The 20,163-nt window shown below is 38.5% G+C and overlaps 1 protein-coding gene across 4 annotated transcripts in view; it reads left to right on the forward strand.

Annotated features, from left to right (window-relative positions):
- Positions 1-14,776, forward strand: part of cdc7 (cell division cycle 7 homolog (S. cerevisiae)) — a 98,502-nt gene extending 83,726 nt beyond the window's left edge. For all 4 annotated transcript variants that reach the window (XM_043698773.1, XM_043698774.1, XM_043698776.1 and 1 more), the window contains 2 exons: positions 5,658-5,807; positions 13,353-14,776. In XM_043698773.1, coding sequence (XP_043554708.1) covers positions 5,658-5,807; positions 13,353-13,759 — 557 coding nt within the window. In that variant the 3' untranslated portion in view covers positions 13,760-14,776. The remainder of the gene's footprint in view (positions 1-5,657; positions 5,808-13,352) is intronic.
- The last annotated feature ends 5,387 nt before the right edge of the window (positions 14,777-20,163 follow it).

A 20,163-nucleotide genomic window follows, 5' to 3' on the forward strand; every position in this document is an offset into this window, starting at 1 on the left:
AATGGCAGGCAGTGACCAGTGGGGTACCGCAGGGATCAGTGCTGGGACCACAGCTTTTTATAATATAAATTAATGATATAGAAGATGGTATTAGTAATAACATTAGCAAATTTACTGATGATACTAAGCTGGGTGGCAGGCTGAAATGTGAGGAGGATGTTGGAGATTACAGGGTGACCTGGACAGGTTAGGTGAGTGGTCAGATGCATGGCAGATGCAGTTTAATGTGGATAAATGTATGGTTATCCACATTGGTGGCAAGAACAGGAAGGCAGATTACTACCTAAATGGAGTCAAGTTAGGTAAAGGGGCAGTACAAAGAGATCTAGGTGTTCTTGTACACTCGTCAATGAAGGTAAGCAGCTGAAAATGTGTTGCTGGAAAAGCGCAGCAGGTCAGGCAGCATCCAAGGAACAGGAGAATCAACGTTTCGGGCATAAGCCCTTCTCCAGCAACACATTTTCAGCTCTGATCTCCAGCATCTGCAGTCCTCACTTTCTCCTCCAATGAAGGTAAGCATGCAGGTACAGCAGGTAGTGAAGAAGGCTAATAGCATGCAGGCCTTCGTAGCAAGAGGGATTGAGTATAGAAGCAAAAAGGTTCTTCTGCAGCTGTACAGGGCCCTGGTGAGACCACACCTGGAGTACTGTGTGCAGTTCTGGTCTCCAAATTTGAGGAAAGACATTCTGGCTATTGAGGGAGTGCAGCGTAGATTCACGAGGTCAATTCCTGAAATGGCGGGACTACCATACGCTGAAAGACTGGAGCGACTGAGCTTGTATACCCTTGAGTTCAGAAGGCTGAGAGAGGATCTGATTGAGACATATAAGATTATTAAAGGATTGGACACTCTGGAAGCAGGAAACATGTTTCCGCTGATGGGTGAGTGCCGAACCAGAGGACTCAGCTTAAAAATATGGGGTAGACCATTTAGGGCAGAGATGAGGAGAAACTTCTTCACCCAGCGAGTGGTGGCTGTGTGGAATGCTCAGTGGAGGCCCAGTCTCTGGATTCATTTAAGAAAGATTTAGATAGAGCTCTCAAGGATAGTGGAATCAAAGGTTATGGAGATAAGGCAGGAATAGGATACTGATTAAGGATGATCAGCCATGATCATAATGAATGGTGGTGCAGGCTCGAAGGGCAAAATGGCCTACTCCTGCACCTATTGTCTATTGAGTTGGTGGGTGCACAATTAGTGATCTTCCAAGGCATGTAGTGGTGTAGTGTAATGTCACTGGACTAGTAAACCAGAAGTCAGTGATAATTCTCTTGGGGGTTCTTCTGGCACAGTAGTAGAGTCCCTTCTTCTAAGCCAGGAGGCTTAGGTTCAAGTCCGATGTACTCAAGGGACATATAGTAACATCTCTGAACAGGTTGACAAGAAAAAAAGTCCTTGAATTCTTCCAATTGGCAGTTTTTCAAATAACACCCTTATTCCAAAATGACGGCCGCGAGAGGAGAAATGGGCAACTGTAGGCCAGTTAGTTTAATATCTGCATTGGAAAAATGTTAAGAGTCTAATGTAAAGGTAGAGCAATTAGAGATGCATAATTTAGGCAAGCAGAGTCAGCATGGTTTCATGAAGCAAAATCATGCCTGGCAAATTTGTTGAAATTCTTTGAGGAATTCATAAACAAGACAGATAAAGGGTAACCAATAAATGTAATATAGTTGAGTTTGATAAGGTATTCGGCATAAAGCTACTTATGAGTGTTAAGATAAGAACTTGTAGTTTTGGAGATAGTATATTCCACCTCCTGATGTTGCCTGGCTTGCTGTGTTCTTCCAGCCTCCTGCTTGTCGACCTTGGATACTGCAGGTTTTCTTTTGTCTTTAACTAAGTTTGTACCACTGGATAAAGGATTGGCTAACCAATAGAAAACAGAATTAGAACAAAAGGGGCATTTTCAAAATGGCAGCCTGTAACTAGAGGAGTACCTCTGGAATTGGTACTAGGGTCACAATTGTTTACAGTATATCTTAATGGCTTGGATGATAGAAGTGATTGCACTGCAGCTAAATTTGAACAGAAATAAGTGAGAAGATAAGTCATAGGCTGATACAGTCCTCAGAGGGATGTAAACAAGGTGAGCAAATGACCAAAATCTTGATAGATACAATATAATATGAGAAAATGTGAGGTTATGCATTTTGGCAGGAAGTAAATTGCTGAGTATTACTTAAATGGAGAAAGTCTACTGGAGGCTGCAGTATAGGTAGATTTCTGGGCTTTCTGAATCATAGTAGGCCAGCAGTAAAGTTGTGGTGGGTAATAAGGAAGACAAATGGAATGCTGGCCTTTATTTCAAAGATAATGGAACATTAAAATAGGGAAGTCTTACTAAAACAATGCAAGGCAATAGTCAGATCACAAATAGAATCATATAAACAGTTTTTGTCCACCCATCTAAGGAACGGTATAGTTGTATTTGTGACAGTTTAGAAAAGGTTCTAGAGGTTGAACTTGAATATGGAGGATTGTCTTATGAGAAGAGGTTGAGAAAGTATTCATTGAAGCTTCGTGGAATAAGAGGCAACCTTGTGGAAGAGTCCAAGACCAAAGAGTATAATCTCAGTAAAACGTTGCCCATTTAAGATAGAGGTAAGGAGGATTTTGTTTTTTGAGAGTAGTGAATCTGTGGAATTTTTTATTGTAGAGGCTGGATGTTAACAATGTTCAACACTGAGATAGGCAGAATTTAATTAATAAAGAATTGTGTTAAGGGGAAGAGGCAGGAATGTGGAATTGAAGATTATCAAATGATATGTGCTGTGAAAAAGTTGCAAAGTGACATCCAGAAAATTTGGATATTTAGTGAGTGGCCAAAAAAACATGACAGCTGGAATATGTCGGGGGGAAAATGAGCTTTTCCACTTTGATAGGAAAGACATGTGCATGGAGCATTTCTTAAATACTAAGAAATTGGAAAGTGTAGATATGTAAGGAGACCTGGAAGTCTTTGCCAACAAGTCACCTGAAGTCTGATATGCAGGTGCAGCAAAAAAATTATGAAGATGTTAGCCTGTATTAAAGAGCATTTTGGGTACACGAGTAACAAAATCTTATTTAAGTGGTATCAAACTTGGAATCCCATGTGGAATCATGTGTGCTGAGATTCCTTTACCTCAGAAGGATATTATTGCCATTCGAGGTGGTTCAATGAAAGTTCACCAAAATCCTTCCTGAGATGCTATTCAAAAGAGATCAGGGAAACTGTGCCTGAATTCTCTCGATCTTTGAAGATCTCATTGAAGCCGACAGAATACATAAAGGGAAGGCTATAATAGATGTATGTAAGATGTTCCCTTAGTTTGGGACACTAAAATCAGAGAACACCTATTCTAGATAGAAGTAAAGTCACTTAGGTTTGAGATGATGCGAAATTTATTTAAGTCAGCATTGTGAACCTTTTAGAATTCTGTACCACAAAGGACTGCAGAACTATGTTTAACATAGGGATGGAAATCTTCCTAAATACTACAAATGTAAAAGAATAGGGATATACTGTGAATAAAGGCTTTAAAGTAGATAATTACTAATGGTCCTATTGGATGACTGAGCAAGCTTGACAGGCTAAATTGCTTCCTTATGCCCGTTTGTTCCTATGTTCTCTTTGCTGACCCCACAGAAACTGCTGTTTCATTTTGATAGTCGGGGAGCCTGTAATCTGATCTCAAAAATAACTCCCCTGCATCATCATTTTGGTAATACCTGGAATCTAGGTGGAAGTGTTGCTCCTTCATACCAATTTATTATCATCTTAGACGGAAATAGACAATTTACGGCACTAATGTTTATAGTTTTTTTCAAATTAAACTATTCAGATGTATGATGCACCTCTGAAGCAGGTGCAACTTGAACATGGACGATTTAGCTCTGAGGCAGGGATATGACCAATGCCACAAGAGCCCTCATTAATGTTTATAACTTGATATTATAAACATCTTTCTGAGAATTTAGGAGGTTCGAAGGCCATCCACTGTGAACCTGGCTGCTGCTGCTTTTATTTCCAACTGTTTACTCCTCACACTCCCACCCTAGATACAAAATAAGGGCCTCACTTAGATCTTTGACTGCTTCAGGCCTGTTGCCAGCAGGTATTACCATAAGTGACAAAGCCCCCCCAGCATTTTACCCAAAATTTAGTAATACAGTTGCAATAGAGTGTTTATTTCGTAATATATTTTAACAAAGTTAAAACACTTTTAATCAAAATAGTAAGTGATTCTAAGTTTTGTAGAATCTTCTTAAATTAGTTGATCAAATGCATGTTGGCCAGATCAGATGCACACCAATAATAGTCATAAACAGGAAATCTCACACTTGGGATGTGTACAGATCAAGTGTGCACTCACATCTGTGTACACACTTGGTTTTTTGAAATCGCCAGAAATCTTATTGTTTGATATTCAAATTTAGCAAAGAAGGCTGATTTGTCAAAACAGAAATGTTTGAAATTTAGATCCGAATACATATGGGATTAATTGTTTTGAGTCCTGAAATCTATTTCCTGTTTCATCTGTTTACGTCCTTTGTTTTTAAAAGGAGAAATTTGCTCTTTGTCTGTGCTATGATAGAACCAACTCGTGAGTTGCTAATAATAGGTTTTTCTTTTTAATTTTAAAAATCACACAATATTACTGATATGATATACAGGGTGTAGTGCAACAGGTTTAATTGCAAGCACTAGCTTTTGGACCACTGCTCCTTCACCAGGTAGCTGTGAAGCAGGATCATAAGACACAGAACTCATAGCAAAAGATTATAGTGTCATGCAACTGAAATGATATACATATGCATGACACTGTCATCTTTTGCTAGAAATTCTGTGTCTTATGATCTTATTCTCAACAACCACCTGATGAAGGAGCAGCACTCCAAAAGCTAGTGTGTCCGAATAAACCTGTTGGACTACAACATGGTGTTGTGTGATGTTAAACTTCGTCCACCCCAGTCAAGTACCAGCTCCTCCATGTCATGTTTTTTATGGCCATGTTGTATTGCTTTTACATTTCTTGGTGACAAAGTAGGTACTGTAGTGTCTCACACCATTATCATCCATTTTCCATCTTCAACAGAATTTTTTTTGTAATAGGATGAAGGGCTTTAGCCCGAAATGTCGATTTTACTGCTCCTCGGATGCTGCCTGAACTGTTGTGCTTTTCCAGCACCACTAATCCAGAATCTGGTTCCCAGCACCTGCAGTCATTGTTTTTACCCTATAATAGGAAGCATCAGTGAATACAAATGTTTACAAATGTAGACAAGTTGCACCAAGCAAAGTTAAGACTAATTCAGCTTCACATATACATACTGTCATTTCAAAGCTATGCGATGAGTGTGTTTGTTTGATCTTTAGACAGAAAATGAGAAACAGATTAAAGTTCAACACCAGTGTTCATGTTGTGGGAAATAGATTTTGTTAAATGTATATGTTAATGCTCAATATATTAAAAAATATGCAGTTCTATATTATGGTCATAGAAATGTAAAATCCCACTGCAAAAAAAGTTTTAAAAATAGTGAACTCTTCCATATAATCTGTTACAACAATTTTTAAAGATATGGTGTCTATATTTGGATGCATATGACAAATCAAATGCTCTTATTCTTGCCTTTTGTATGAAACCCCAAAATGTGCTTTGCTTTGCAGCTATTGACATGTGGTCTGCAGGCGTCGTCTTTCTCTCCTTGCTGAGTGCCCGATACCCATTTTTCAAAGCCAGTGATGATTTGACTGCTTTGGCACAGATCATGGCTATCCGTGGATCGAAAGAAACCATTCAGGCTGCTAAATCATTTGGTACGGAGTATGTACTTTCAAAAATCAATAGAAATAGATTTGTCTTGTCTGTTTCCAATAATATTTCAAGATTATTAAGACAGTTTTTTTTAAATGCTCAATATTTCACAGGAATGTTTTGCTCTGATTAAGATTTTATTGTCATGTGCACTCGAGTATAGGACTGCAGGAGTACAGTGAAAAGTGTACAAAATCGCCATTCAAGAGCACCATCTTGGTTGCACATTTGATGACAAAGCTGGAATAAAAACAGCAACAAATGTAAAGGAAACAAAGCCAAAAGGAATGAGAAGTGTCCAGATATTAAAGTCTAACTTAAATCTTATCTCTATGTAGGCACCCGGGCCAAGCCACAGCATGGAGTTTTAGGAGAAGCAGAGTGCTTGCTTCTGCCACCGGTCTCCTCCTGATCAAAGACCATGTTCAAGCCTGCTTGAACATGCCACAGAATTTTTAAAAGTCTTTGAATATCTTCCACTATATATACACCAATTATTCTCTCCATGTTACTTAAATTGGATGAATGTAAAGACTCACCATAGAGATAATTTAAAGTTTTCAATATGAAACTCACACAATTTTGCCTTTCAGAATTCTAATTTCAAATTGTATGCATTATTTTACCAGTGGAATTGTATGATTGGCCAGTGTAAGACGCAAGCAAAAAGCATTTTGACAAGCCAAGTTGACTACAACAAGTAGTATCTTGAATAACCTGTAATAATCTAATTTCTAGTATATGAATTGATATCAGTCCAGAAAAAATCTTCATATCAGACAGTATTCCTATATTTTGATTATGGGAACTCTGCACCACTAGTTGATTTGTTAAGTAAAGAGAAAGCTGTAAAAATGCAGACTAAACACATAATTGGAATATAAGAAATGAAATCTTTATAGAGAGAATTAATCAGTGATACTTTTAAAAAAAAAAGCAAAAAGCTTGTAAAAGACACACAGATTAGAAATAAAATGATAAAAATTTGGAATTTTTTAAAAAAAGGTGAAACCATAATGGAGTAAAATAAAGAACAGAAGCAAAATTTTAATCTGAAATTCCAAGGCACCCATAAGCAACTGTCGTGTGCAGTCTGGTACTGAATCAGTGTTACCCTTAAAACTCTCAGGCACACAGAGGAAAGGATTAAAAGAATATGTTGATGTTGTAAGTCGAATTAAAAAGTACAAGAGGAAGTTTGTGTGGAATATAAATGCAGGCCAAATGGTGTGTTTCTCTGTTATAAATTCTCTTATATTATGTCCCACATTGCTGAGTTAGTCAATTTCAGCCAGGTTAGTTTGAGCATATTAAGCTATGATGTGGAGGTGTTGGTGTTGGACTGAGATGGGCAAAGTTGAAAATCACACAGCTGGCTACCTGATGAAGGAGCAGCGCTCCAAAAGCTTATTTTCAAATAAACCTGTTGGACTATGACCTGGTGCCATGTAATTTTCAACTTTGAGCGTATTAAAGTCAACGGCTATGGGCTCACATCAGAAAACCAGTCAGGTTTATGTAGCTGATAGTTGTTAGTTGTGGAAGTTGGGATAATGTCGATTCAAGGCAGGCCTTGATGCCTGAGTAGTCTCAAATCTGGCCATAATTTCTAAATTTAGATACAGCAAATAAACTCTTGGCTGTTTTTGAAATGCTGCCAGCGCTTAAAATCTATCTCTCCAAGAGTCGTCATTTCTAAGAATGATTGATTGTAAAATAAAACTATATGGAAGGATAATAGGATTGATGTTCCACCAACGAAAGTTAGGAATACAGCAGCTCAGCAGGTTGAAACAACGCACATGAAAAATATTGTGACGTGTGATCTGATGCTCTCCTGTAGATTGGGGATTCAGCTTTGTTTATCTAGGAACAAAGGAGACACTTTGCATTGGCCACACTCTTCTATGGAGGAGAAAGTGAGGACTGCAGATGCTGGAGATCAGAGCTGAAAATGTGTTGCTGGAAAAGCACAGCAGGTCAGGCAGCATCCAAGGAACAGGAGAATTGACGTTTTGGGCATAAGCCCTTCCTGAAGAAGGGCTTATGCCCGAAACGTCAATTCTCCTGTTCCTTGGATGCTGCCTGACCTGCTGTGCTTTTCCAGCAACACATTTTCAGCCCACACTCTTCTATGTCTACCGCAGCTCAATGCAAGATAACCGAAATGAATGGTTTGAAGAGCAATGAAAATAACCTGCAAAATACAGCTAATTAGTTCATTTAAGAGAGAAATGATCATTGGCAATATAATCATCTTTTTAAAAAAAAGTCATTGAAGTCACATTGAGTTTGATGATGCAAAAACCTCAATTAGGTTTCTCAAACCTTTTTCACAGCTCTGAAAGGCTGAAAAATTTGCGAAGAGTCCTAGACTGGAAAGTTTGACTACAAGATGCTCTGCATCACAGCATTTAATATTGTAAAATTGACTAGGCATATTTCTGATGTAGCCAAAAATCATCGTACTTAAACATGCAGGGGGTAGTTGTGTGAGACAGCACATAAATTGGCTGGAAAACTCAAAAACATGTTGTGTTTTAAATATGTCTCCTTTTTTTCCTGAGTTCATTTGAAGAAAATGTTGGTATGTGGCCTTTTTATATTTTTCAGAACTTTCAATAATGACTATATGTGTTCCATGTTTGAATCACTTGTGACTATCATATGCAAATAATCCAAGTTAATTCTGGTTCGTTTTGTGCAATATACAAAATGTGCATTTTATTTTGTAAGCATTTGTACAAAATTGTTCAGTGCAGTTTAGCAATAATTTTATTTCATGTAATGCAGGGCTCATTTAAGTTTTATTATAGACAGACATGTCTTGCTTATTTAAAAAGTTCCAAGATGTAATTGGTCTTTGACTTGGTATACTCCCTTTTCAAATCCATGCCAATGAACGTTTTCATTGCCAAATGTAATCGTCCTGTCAGAAATGGCTTTTGCCCAGTTTGACGCATTTCTTTTTGGGTGCATTGGCGTGTTTTGTTAATTGTACGATTCTAAGACATTGCCAGTACACAGCACAGTGCTCACAGGCCGTTTTGTTGCCAGATGCCTTGTTTGAAAGGACTTTCACATCACATAATGCAGTTTCAAAAGGATGAAACCTTGCAGCAGAACAGAATTGAAAAGCAGAGAGGTTACTTTAAGCTTTTGCTAAAAGGATTTACCAAGACAATACCAAAACTAAGTGTTTAATTATCATCAATGTCAGAACAGGTGGGGCCCAACAAGTCTTGGAGAAAAGGCTGATACCTGATGAACCTTTAAAATTACAAAATAATATGACCAAATCTGTAGACATTTGCAAAGTCCAAAAACTAGAGGAGACAAATGCAAGTTGTTCACTAATTAATTCAGTATGAAATCCAGGAGAAATATTTTCCCTTAGGATTAGAATGTGGAGCCTTCTACTATTTGGAGTATTTTAAGACCAGCAATATGGGTGCATTTCAGAGACCGCTAAATTACCATGAAAGGAAGAGAATATTCTGATAGAATTAAATAAAGCAGGATTTGGGGAGGCATAAGTGGAACATAAACAACAGCATATATCAGTTGGGTTGAATGTTTAGTTTGAGTTAAAATGTTTCTGTTTTAAAAATAAAACTTTTACGCTCTCCATAAGGTATAGGAGCAGAAATTAGGCTATTCTTCAATGAGAGCTGGTGAATGGGAAAGATTTGAGAAAGGGGGTGAGGCACTGAAAGTAGATTTTTGGGAATTAGTAAGGAAAAGAAATAAAGAAGCTCATGAACTGTAATCTCAGCAATGAACCTAGTGCTGTGTACTTGCAAGTAGAGGCATGATGTTTGATTGAACATGTGGCTGGAGAATTGGTGTAGCAGGGACAGCATCAGATTTCTAAGGCCTGGATCTCAAGATGGTATTTATTAATAAGGATGGGATTTGTCTGATCAGAAGAACTAAACGTGAAATCTGTTCAGAGCTCAGGAACAGCAACAAATAGTAAACATTGGGGGTTTTCGTTGTTGATAGGACACCAAATAGTAGTGGTAATTGAGTTGGAGACATTAATGGAACTAAAAATTGATAACTCCCTTGCATCTGATTCTGCATTCCAGGGTGTTGAAAGAAGTAGCTGTGAGAAGTTAGCAGATGCATTATTTTTCATCCTCCAAAATTGCTTAAATTCTAGAATAGTTTGTGCAGATTTGAAACTAACAAATATCACTCCATTATTTAAGAAGAGAATGAGAGAAAAAATGGGGAACTTGCACATTAGTTAACCTTGCATCAGTAGCTGGGAAAATGCTAAAATTTAAGAAGGATGTACGAAATGAATACTTGGATAATAGAGCACGGTCAGCATAGATTCACAAATCGTAAATGAACAATCCTGTTGGTGTTTTTTTTGAGGATGTTGCTAACAGAATTGAGTAGACAGGATACTTGGAGTATCAAGGACTTTTGAGAGGTTGGTCAGCAAAATTACATCACGTTGTCATGTAATAGCATGGATTAAAGATTGGTTATCAGGCAGAAAACAGTGTCAGAACAAAAGGGTCATGCTCACATTAGCAGGCTATCACTCGTGAGATGTTGAAGGGCCCCAGCTGTTCACAATAGGTAAGTTTGGGGATCAAATCTAATGTTCACAGGATTGCAGATGACACCAAGCTAGGTGAGAATGTGTGGTGTGAGGAACATGCAAAGGAGATTCCAGATGATTTGGACAGACTTGGTGATTGAACAAGATTATGATGGATGGAATACCATGTGGAAAAATGAGAGGTTATCCATTTGATAGGAAGAACAGATATGTAGAGTATTTCTTAAATGATAAGAGGTTAGAAAATGTAGGTTTACAATGGCAGCTGGGTGTCGTCATCAATAAGTCACATAAGGCTAACTTGCAGGTACAATAGGCAATTAATGATATAATTTGCCCTTGGTAAAAGAGGGTTTGAGTATAGAAGTAGTGAAGTCTTGCTTTAATTTCATGGAACCTTGGTCAAAATTCAACTGGAGTACTGTCTAGAGTTTTGGTCCCCTTACCTTAGGAAGGATGTTATTGCTATTGAGGCAACGCTACAGAAGGTCAACAGTTCCTGAGATGATGGGACTGTCCTCTAAAGAGTGATTAGGAAAATTGGGCCTGTGATAACTGGGCCTAGTTGACACAAGGAAGGTACAAACAAGATGTTTTTCCTAGTTTGGGAGTCTTGAACATGGATTTGTTTTCAGAATGAAAGGAAGGGCCACTCAAGGACTGAGATGAGAAATCTTTTTGCTCAGGGTTGCGAACCTTTGGAATTCTCTACACCAGAAGGTTGTGGAAGCTCAGTCATTGATTATGTTTAAAGTAAAGGTTGACCGCTTTCTAAAGGTGTAAAGGGAAATGGGTTAGTGGGGTGAATGGCTATGATTGCCACAATTCTCCTGAATAACAATAGGTTCATTGGCCGAAATGGCCTAATACTGCTCCTGTGTTTATTTTGCTATTGACTGGGCTATATTAGGAGTGCTTTATGTCACTGAAATGGATAACTAGTGGATGCCAACATACAATGGAAAGGTTTATTCTGAGTAACAGGGCAGAAGAGAGCAAAATTACATGAGAACAACTGGCATTAAAAAGAGTAGAAAAAGCTTTCGAAATGGCTTATTTATTCCTATTTTGTTTCCTGTCTCGAGAGTGTGGTGCTGGAAAAGCACAGCAGGTCAGGCAGCATTTGAGGAGCTGGAGAATCAACGTTTTGGGCATAAGCCCTTCGTCAGGTTCCTCAACTCTGATCCCCAGTGTCTGCAGTCTTCACTTTCTGCTAGTTTGTTTCCTGTCTGCCAGCCAGTTCTTTTTCTATGTCGATATACTACCTCCAATCTCGTGCCTTAATTTTGCCTGCTGGTCTTTTATCTGTGACCTTTATGGAAAACCTCCTGAAAGTCCAAGTAAATCATATCGACTGGCTCCCTTTATCAGCTCTACTAGTTGCACCTTCAAAGAAAATTCCAGTGGATTTGTACAACAGGAGTTCCCTTTTGTAAATCTGTTCAAATCTGTCCAACCCTATCACTGTTTTCCAAATGCGCTGTTGTTAATTTTTTTTTAAATGGACTCCAGCATTATAAGCTCACTTGTGTACAATTCCCTGTTTTCTTGATTATTGGGTCCTCAGGATTTATCAGCCTTTAATCCTGTCAGTTTTCCAAATACCATTTCCCTGTTAATATTAATTGCCTTCAGTTCCTTCCTGTCACTCGACCCTTTGTTTTCCCCAACATTTTTGGGGTATTATTTGTGTTGTCCTTTGTGAAGACAAACCAAAGTATATATATAATTGATCTGCCATCTCTTTATTCTCCATTATAACTGCTCCTGTTTCTGATTGTAAGGGACTGACACTTATTTTCTTTAATTTTTTTCCCTTCAAATACTTACGATAGCTTTTCCCATCAGCTTGTATATTCCCTCCAAGGTTATTCTCGAATTTTATCTTGCCACTCTCCACCAATCCCTTTGTCTTCCTTTGCTGAAATCTATAATCATTACCAATCCTCTGACTTTTTTTGCCAATTTGTATGTTCTTTCCTTGGATCTAATACTATCCCTAATTTCCCTTGTTAGCCATGGTTGGGCCACTTGCCCATTTTGAGCCAGACTGGAATGGTTGTTGCAGTTCCTCTATGCACTATCTAAATGTTTGTCATTGCCTGTCCACCGTCATACTTTAAGTAACATTTCCTCCTACCATTGCAGTTTACATTATTTAAATTGAGGACCACAGTCTCAGAACTAACTGCGTCAGTCGCCATCTTGATGAAGTTGTGCCTCCCCCTTCAAACAAAAAGGGACCTTGCACAGCTCAATTTTTGCTAATTATTCCTTTCTGATTTGCAAAATACCCATCTATGATAGTGTGTTTGCTAGTTGGTTCCTCAACGTATTGATCTAGAAAGCCACACTTCAGGATTTCTTCCTCTGTCAATCTTATTGATTTGATTTGCCTATTTACAGATCAGTTGGTCCAAAATTACAGCTGTACCTTTTATTGCTTGCATGCTAAATATCTTTCCCAATGTTACCATTGTAGACATCAAACAGAACCTGTTTTTGCTGATCCAGGTAGAAATGTGACCGATCCATTAACAGGCGTGCTTACTTGTAGGTCTGTTTCTAAAAATTGATTCCAGCTGATGGTACTACTGGCCCCAGTATGAAACCTGCCTTGGAAGGCATTCTCATGTTGTGGCTGTACCAATGATCAACTCTCTTCAGGGATAGGACAGTCTGCATGAGCTAATCCTCTGTCAATTTCCATTTATTGTGTTATGACCTGTCTGCTACTACCTGCAGCAGTGGTCTGTTTGCATATGGTGGCTGAACATTCTACAAAGTTGAAGACCAGATCAGAATGGTAATTAATATTTCTAGCACACCAACTCCTAGTTTAAAGCACTAAATACATTTTAATATAGATTTTTATTAAATGCCATGAAATCTGTCGCTTTTATAATTTCATTGTGTACAAAGTATGCTGCCATACGTCAAAGATTTAACTCACTTGCATTTTTTTTAGGTAAAGCAGTTTCGTGTAGCAAGGAATGTCCAAAATTGGATTTGAAGACTCTGTGTGAAAGACTACGAGGAACAGATTGTTCAAGTAAAAGAAAACCAAACCAAAAAATTGAGCCAAAGGAGAGGTTACAAATTGCTGGCAATGTGCCAGCTCCAACTAGAAAGGATGATGAAAAGTCTGATTCCTTGATATACAAAGAAGAGTTTCACAGCCAACCAAGAAGAATCAAACAGGATATTCAAGGGGACTCTGGTTTCAAAAGCACAGCTAGATCATCAGATATAAAGGGCTGGACTAGAGTTCCAGACCTAGCATATGACCTCCTAGACAGGCTTTTAGATTTGAACCCAGCAACTAGGATAACAGCAGAACAGGCTTTGAAGCACCCATTCTTTGAAGACATATAAGTCATTGGAATATTAAATGATTTGTGTTGCATGTGTGGGATAAGCACAGAATTACATGATTTAGTACTAGCAGGTGCTTATTTAAAGCAGATTTTATTGACTTCAATTCTGAATTTTATACCAATTGAGTTAAATCAGCCAGCCTCCTCTTTCAATCCAGTCATGGAATTTATTTATTTCCTTCATATTCCTGACCACTGCCATTCCCTTGTCCCCTTTCTCCAATCCATTGCTCTCTTTTGAGAGTTTAAAAACAAAGCTGCCTTTTAAACAAACAAGTGCTTCTAATGATTTTAAAAATCATTTTATTTTCCTTCCTAACACTTCTATGGCATACAACAATCCACACAACATGTCGTAGGTCCACTCATTTCAGCCCATGTTCCTGAAGAGCCCACCACCTGGATTGACTGATTTACCGATTCGTGGAGCAGCTGTGGTTGAAACTAACATGAAAACCATATGAAATTCATCTCACCAATGACTTTAATGTGAATGTCAATGTGAATTCTTTTTTTGAAGAACAGCTGGAAGAATTGCACCTAATTGGAAGTTGCATTCTATCAATAATACTGCCCAGTGCTATTTGCATTATTTCACATTTTGTATGTTTTACTTTAAAGTTTTGCCCTTTCAAACTACTGTCTTCAAACAAAATGATGTGGCAGTCTTGCCTACGTCAATAACCATGATATTAAGCACATTCCTCGTCACATCAGTTATAGGTTGCAGTAGCATTTATTAACAGAGAGAGTTATTTGACAGCTTGTGCGAACAGAAGAGAACAAAATTAAAATAAATATTTGTTTATTTCTGAACTGTTGGCGCTCATCTTTATCACTGAATGTAGTGGCATCCTCAATGTTTGTGCAGTTAACTTGTACTTGTTTAGTTTTGTTTTTCCATTTTATAATTTTAAAATTTTGCTTTATAGTTTTGATTAAACCTAACTACCAAAACCGTTTTTATAATTTTGTTTTAGATACCTGGCAAAACATTAAAATGCTTCAAAATGTTTCTTGCTTTTAATTTTTTCATATCCTTTCAAAACATGCTGTATATGCCATTTCTGGCACAGTTTGATTATTCAGCTGTACATAAAAGTGAATCAGAAAAGTAATTCACTTTTGCCAACTACTGCTACTTTTTTTAATTATAAAAGAAGCAATTTCATAACTTTGGTGTACATTTCCCTTCACATTCAAGAACTCTTAAATTTGAGAGATGACATATAAAGTTATTTGTTGGCTAACGCTTGTTTTGGTGACTACAGGCAGTTCATGAATGGATCACATATGAACATGTACTTATGAACAAGATTCCATTTTAATTTTAATAATCCAATGTGACACTTTGCTCGTACTTATGAACAGCTATTTTATCTTGTATTATGTTCCAACTTGTATACAAATTGACCTGGATATTTGTAACCTGGAGACTTGCCTGTATTTTAAATATATTCCAGTCTTTGTTTTTATTTGTAATTTTTAGATGACCCACTGGCCAAGCTTTATTAAATCCTTCTCCCTCTATTCTACTATTTTTGAAAGTGCTTCTGTCCATTCTTCTGCTTCTTATTAAGTCACTTTTCCTAAGCCACTTGTTCTTTCCTCCCTTCCAAACTGCCTTAAGCTCCAAAGTTGTTTTCTGTCACCTTTCTACATTTTCCCATTAAAATCCACTTTCGTCTCCGTTTCCTGCTCAGTAAAGTACCTGCATTGTTTTGTCTGCTTTGGTGGATCTGTAGGGACACAAAAAGTGTTTAACACACACAGCAGTGAATGATGTGCACTACCAGCTGCATCAATCTCAGTACTTGTTAGTGTTTGAGCATAGTGTAGGAACCATGCTTGATGTCAATCACACTTGTCATTCGTTCTGGTTAAGAACTCAAACTAGTGTAGTTCCAGCATATTGAATCTATCAGAATCTATCACTTGATGAAACAAAGGAATCGGTTAAAGTGTGTCTGCTTTAACGCAAGGAGTGTCCGAAATAAGATTGATGAACTTAGAGCATGGATCAGTACTTGGGGCTACGATGTTGTGGCCATAACGGAGACGAGGGTTTCACAGGGGCAGGAATGGTTGCTTGATGTTCCAAGATTTAGGACGTTTAAAAAGAACAGGGAGGTTGGAAAAAGAGGAGGGGGTGTAGCATTGCTGATCAGAGAGTGCATCACAGCTAAGAAACAAAGGTTGTTGAGGAAGGTTTGTCTACTGAGTCTGTATGGGTGGAAGTTAGGAACAGCCACCGCAGTGGGTTTTCCTACAGACCACCCCTAATAGCAGGAGAGAGATTGAAGAACTCATAGGCGGACAGATTTTGGAAAAATGCAAAAGTAGCAGGGTTGTGCGTGTTTTCAACTTTTCAATATCAACTGGAACCTCCTCAGTGCAGATGGTTTGGATGGAACCGTTTTTGTCAGGTGTGTACAGGAGGGTTTCCTTACTCAGTATGTAATCTTTGAGGAGAAAGTGAGGTCTGCAGATGCTGGAGATCAGAGCTGAAAATGTGTTGCTGGAAAAGCGCAGCAGGTCAGGCAGCATCCAGGGAACAGGAGAATTGACGTTTCGGGCATAAGCCCTTCTTCAGGAAGCCCTCCTGAAGAAGGGCTTATGCCCGAAACGTCAATTCTCCTGTTCCCTGGATGCTGCCTGACCTGCTGCGCTTTTCCAGCAACACATTTTCAGCTCTTACTCAGTATGTAGACAGACCAGCGAGGGGAGAGGCCATTTTTTATTTGGTGCTCAGCAATGAGCCAGGACAGGTGTCAGATCTCGCAGTGGGAGAATACTTTGGGGACAGTGATCACAACTGCCTCAGATTTGCCATTGCTTTGGAGGGGGAAAGAAGCAGTTACCGAGGGAAGATATTTAATTGGGGAAAAGGAAATTATGACGCTATCAGACAGGAGTTGGGAAGTACAGACTGGGAGCAATTGTTCCACAGGGCACAGCAGACAGTATAGAGGGTGATTGCAGGCTGCAGCGTGACAGAGACAGGATGCAGAGCTGGGCTGAGACATGGTAGATGAAATTCAACCTGGATAAATGCGAAGTGATGCATTTTGGAAGGTCGAAAGCTAATGCTGAATATAGGATCAAAGACAGGATTCTTGGCAGTGTGGAGGAACAGAGGGATCTGGGTGTGCAAGTACATAGATCCCTCAAAGTTGCCACTCAAGTGGATAGGGTTGTTAACAAAGCATATGGTGTTTTGGCTCTCATTAACAGGGGATCTAGTTTAAGAGCTGCGAGGTTTTGCTGCAGCTCTACAAGTCCCTAGTGAGACTACACTTGGAATATTGTGTACAGTTCTGGTTGCCCTACTAGAGGAAAGATACAGAGGCTTTGGAGAGGGTCCAGCCAGGATGCTGGCTGGACTGGAGGGCTTGCCTTATGAAGAAAGGTTGAATAAGCTTGGACATTTCTCTCTGGAGAGAAGGAGGAAGAGAGGGGATCTGATTGAGGTGTTCAAAATAATGAGAGGAATAGAAAGAATAAATAGTCGGAGACTTTTCCTCAGAGCAGGATTGACTGGTACGAGGAGTCATAGATTGAAGCTATTAGGAGGAAGATATAAAGCAGACGTCAAAGGTTCTTCACGCAGAGAGCTGTGAATGCATGAAATGCGTTGCCAGCTGTGTGGTGGAAGCAGAGTCATTAGGGACATTTAAGCGACAGCTGGACATGCACATGGATAGCAGTGAGTTGAGGGATGCGTAGGTTAAGTTATTATATTTTACATTAGGGTTAAACCTCGGCACAACATCGTGGGCGAAAGGGCCTGTTTTGTGCTGTACTTTTCTATGTTCTACTATGGCTCAATTATGCATCTCAACACTTTTGGGATTGAGGTAATATAAGGCAAATTGAATAAAAATCTTGCATTTGTCAACATTAGATTATTGTGTTTTTATATTAGAAATTTGAATATCAAGGGATCAAAATTGAACACTTCAATAGGAAACCGATGTTAGGTTGTTGGGATTGTGTTAAAACAACAATTTTATCATAGCACTTTAAGCTTCTTGGGCTGGAACACATCTCCCACACACGCAGACGACAAGCAACATGAATTTGACTGGGACAACACTACCATTATAGGGCAAGCCAAACAAAGAACAGCCAGGGAATTCCTAGAAGCATGGCACTCATCCACAAACTCCATCAACAAACACATCGACCTGGTCCCAATATACCGGCCACTACAGCGGACAGCTGAAACTGACAACCGGAAGCGGCAGGGACAGGCCACTATAAATGTTGGAGGAAGCGCCACAGAAGCGCTTCACAGGGGGCTCCCAAGCACTGAGGATGTCACCTAGACAGGGGACAAAACGTTTGCAACAAAAACTTCCAGCTCGGCGAACAGAACCACAGCATCCTCTCACAAATCAGCAACTGGAATTTAAAATTGTCCTTTCAATCACATTTTCTGAAGTACTCTTCATTGTAGATTTAAAGTCCATAAGATATTTATCCACTTAACAACAGTGTAAAACTACACTCTGGAAAATATTGTAACCTAATTCATGGAATTGCATTTATTAAAACCATGTCATTAACATGTTGACCTTTTCAAGTTGGTCATTAGTCAGCATTTCATTGTGAATGTGTTTTAGTCTCAAATCAAGTTTTCATAAGCAACAGGTGCAGTCAGACTGCATCCATTAGTTTTGCTTCATAAATTTAGGCATAGCGGTGTTGACTTCTCATCCACCCAGAAATTTGCAAGAGAATTTGATTTCTGAGAAAATCAGTGTTATTTCTAGATTTAATCTCTTCCAACTCAGGTTTGGTACAGGAGCCTGTTTTGCTCCAAGATTTGTCATGAAAGTCAACTGGTCACTATTTTTGTGGTTATTTAGCAATGAAATAAAAGCCAAATTGAATCAGAAAATCAAGAGAAAACAGCAGTGGGAAACATATATTCCTAGTGATGATGCAGATTTGCTTTGTTATCCTACTTCCTGAACAATCAATGTTGCAAGAGAGTCTTATGAATTTCCTCCCACATTATTTTTTGGTGCAATGTGTCAGCCAGAAATAAATGCAAGTACCTCTGGTCCAGTGGATGTATCAGAATATACTATTGATGTGCAAAAAATCTTCAAAAGAATGTTATGTAAATAAATTTGAAATAAGTTCCAGGTATTTGGAGCATAATGGGATATTTATAGAAAAGATTTACTTCTGGTAGGAAACGGAAAGAAATGAAATATTGATGTTGGGGATAAGATATCTCCAAACAATACCTACTTGTTTTAAAGAGTTTCCTATTGCTCTGAAGAGGGGTCACTGGACCCAACATATTTACTCTGATTTCTGTTGACAGATGCTGCTAGACCTGCTAAGCTTCTGCAGCAATTTCTGTTTTTGTTTCCTATTGTCTTATGTTCTTCATATATGCTCCAGTATGCTTATTAGAGTTACTTTACATTGTGTATAAGCAGTTGCATGAAATTGGTGTTAAACAATTCCTTTATCCTTGATTGTTTCTATTTTTTTGCTGATTCTTGACTGGTAGTTTTCATAACTGCTCTAATTTTAACGACATGTTCTTCACTTGTGTAGTCAGACAATTTGAGTCATTCAGATACTCCTGATGCATACTTAAGTCTGACACGAAGCATGACAGATATATTTTAAGTGCAAGATGTTTTATCTATTAGCAAATATTTTATAACATCCCCACTCTCAATAGGTCTGAAGATATGTTATTTTACAATTATGGTATTAATATCAAATCCAATCTGACAGCTTATTTGTTAGAGTTTCAGGGGTTTAGTTTTGTCCATATCCCTCTTGAGTGAGTAGCATTGAGATTGCTGTCACCTCCAAAAATTTGTGCCCATCTTTGAATTTGAATCTGTCCATTCTTGCTCCTGTCACTATCAAAGTAGCTCTTACTGAAATTGCAGATTCTATCTTGTGATTTTGGGAGAAAGTAGATTAATCCTCCTCACCCATCTGACTGGAAAGATGATGCAAGAAGGAGGGCTTTAGATTCTTAGGACATTGAGATTGCTTCTGGAGAAGGCAACATTTGTACAAACTGGACAGGTTATACTTAAAGCTGGGACTGAAATCCTCTTGGGAAGTTTTGCCAGTGCTACTAAGAGGACTTTAATTTGGCACAAGTGTGGGAGCCAATAAAGAAATAGCACTAATATAGAGAGTAGAAAGTCAATAGGTGCAATCAGAGTAGAGGTGAAAGTAATGGAGCTTAAATCAGAGTTATTGTGTGTGTCTGTTAGTGTGTGCAGTATAATAAATAAGACTGGGGATTGTGATGTAAAAAAAATTTATGATGACAACAAGTGACCTAGGTCAAGGAAGAGCAGTTAAATATTCCTCAGTATAAAGTTTTCAGAAAAGATTGGGAAAAAGGAGAGGTGA

This window comes from Chiloscyllium plagiosum, chromosome 11 (genome assembly GCF_004010195.1).
Source record: "Chiloscyllium plagiosum isolate BGI_BamShark_2017 chromosome 11, ASM401019v2, whole genome shotgun sequence".
Lineage (NCBI taxonomy): Eukaryota > Metazoa > Chordata > Chondrichthyes > Orectolobiformes > Hemiscylliidae > Chiloscyllium > Chiloscyllium plagiosum.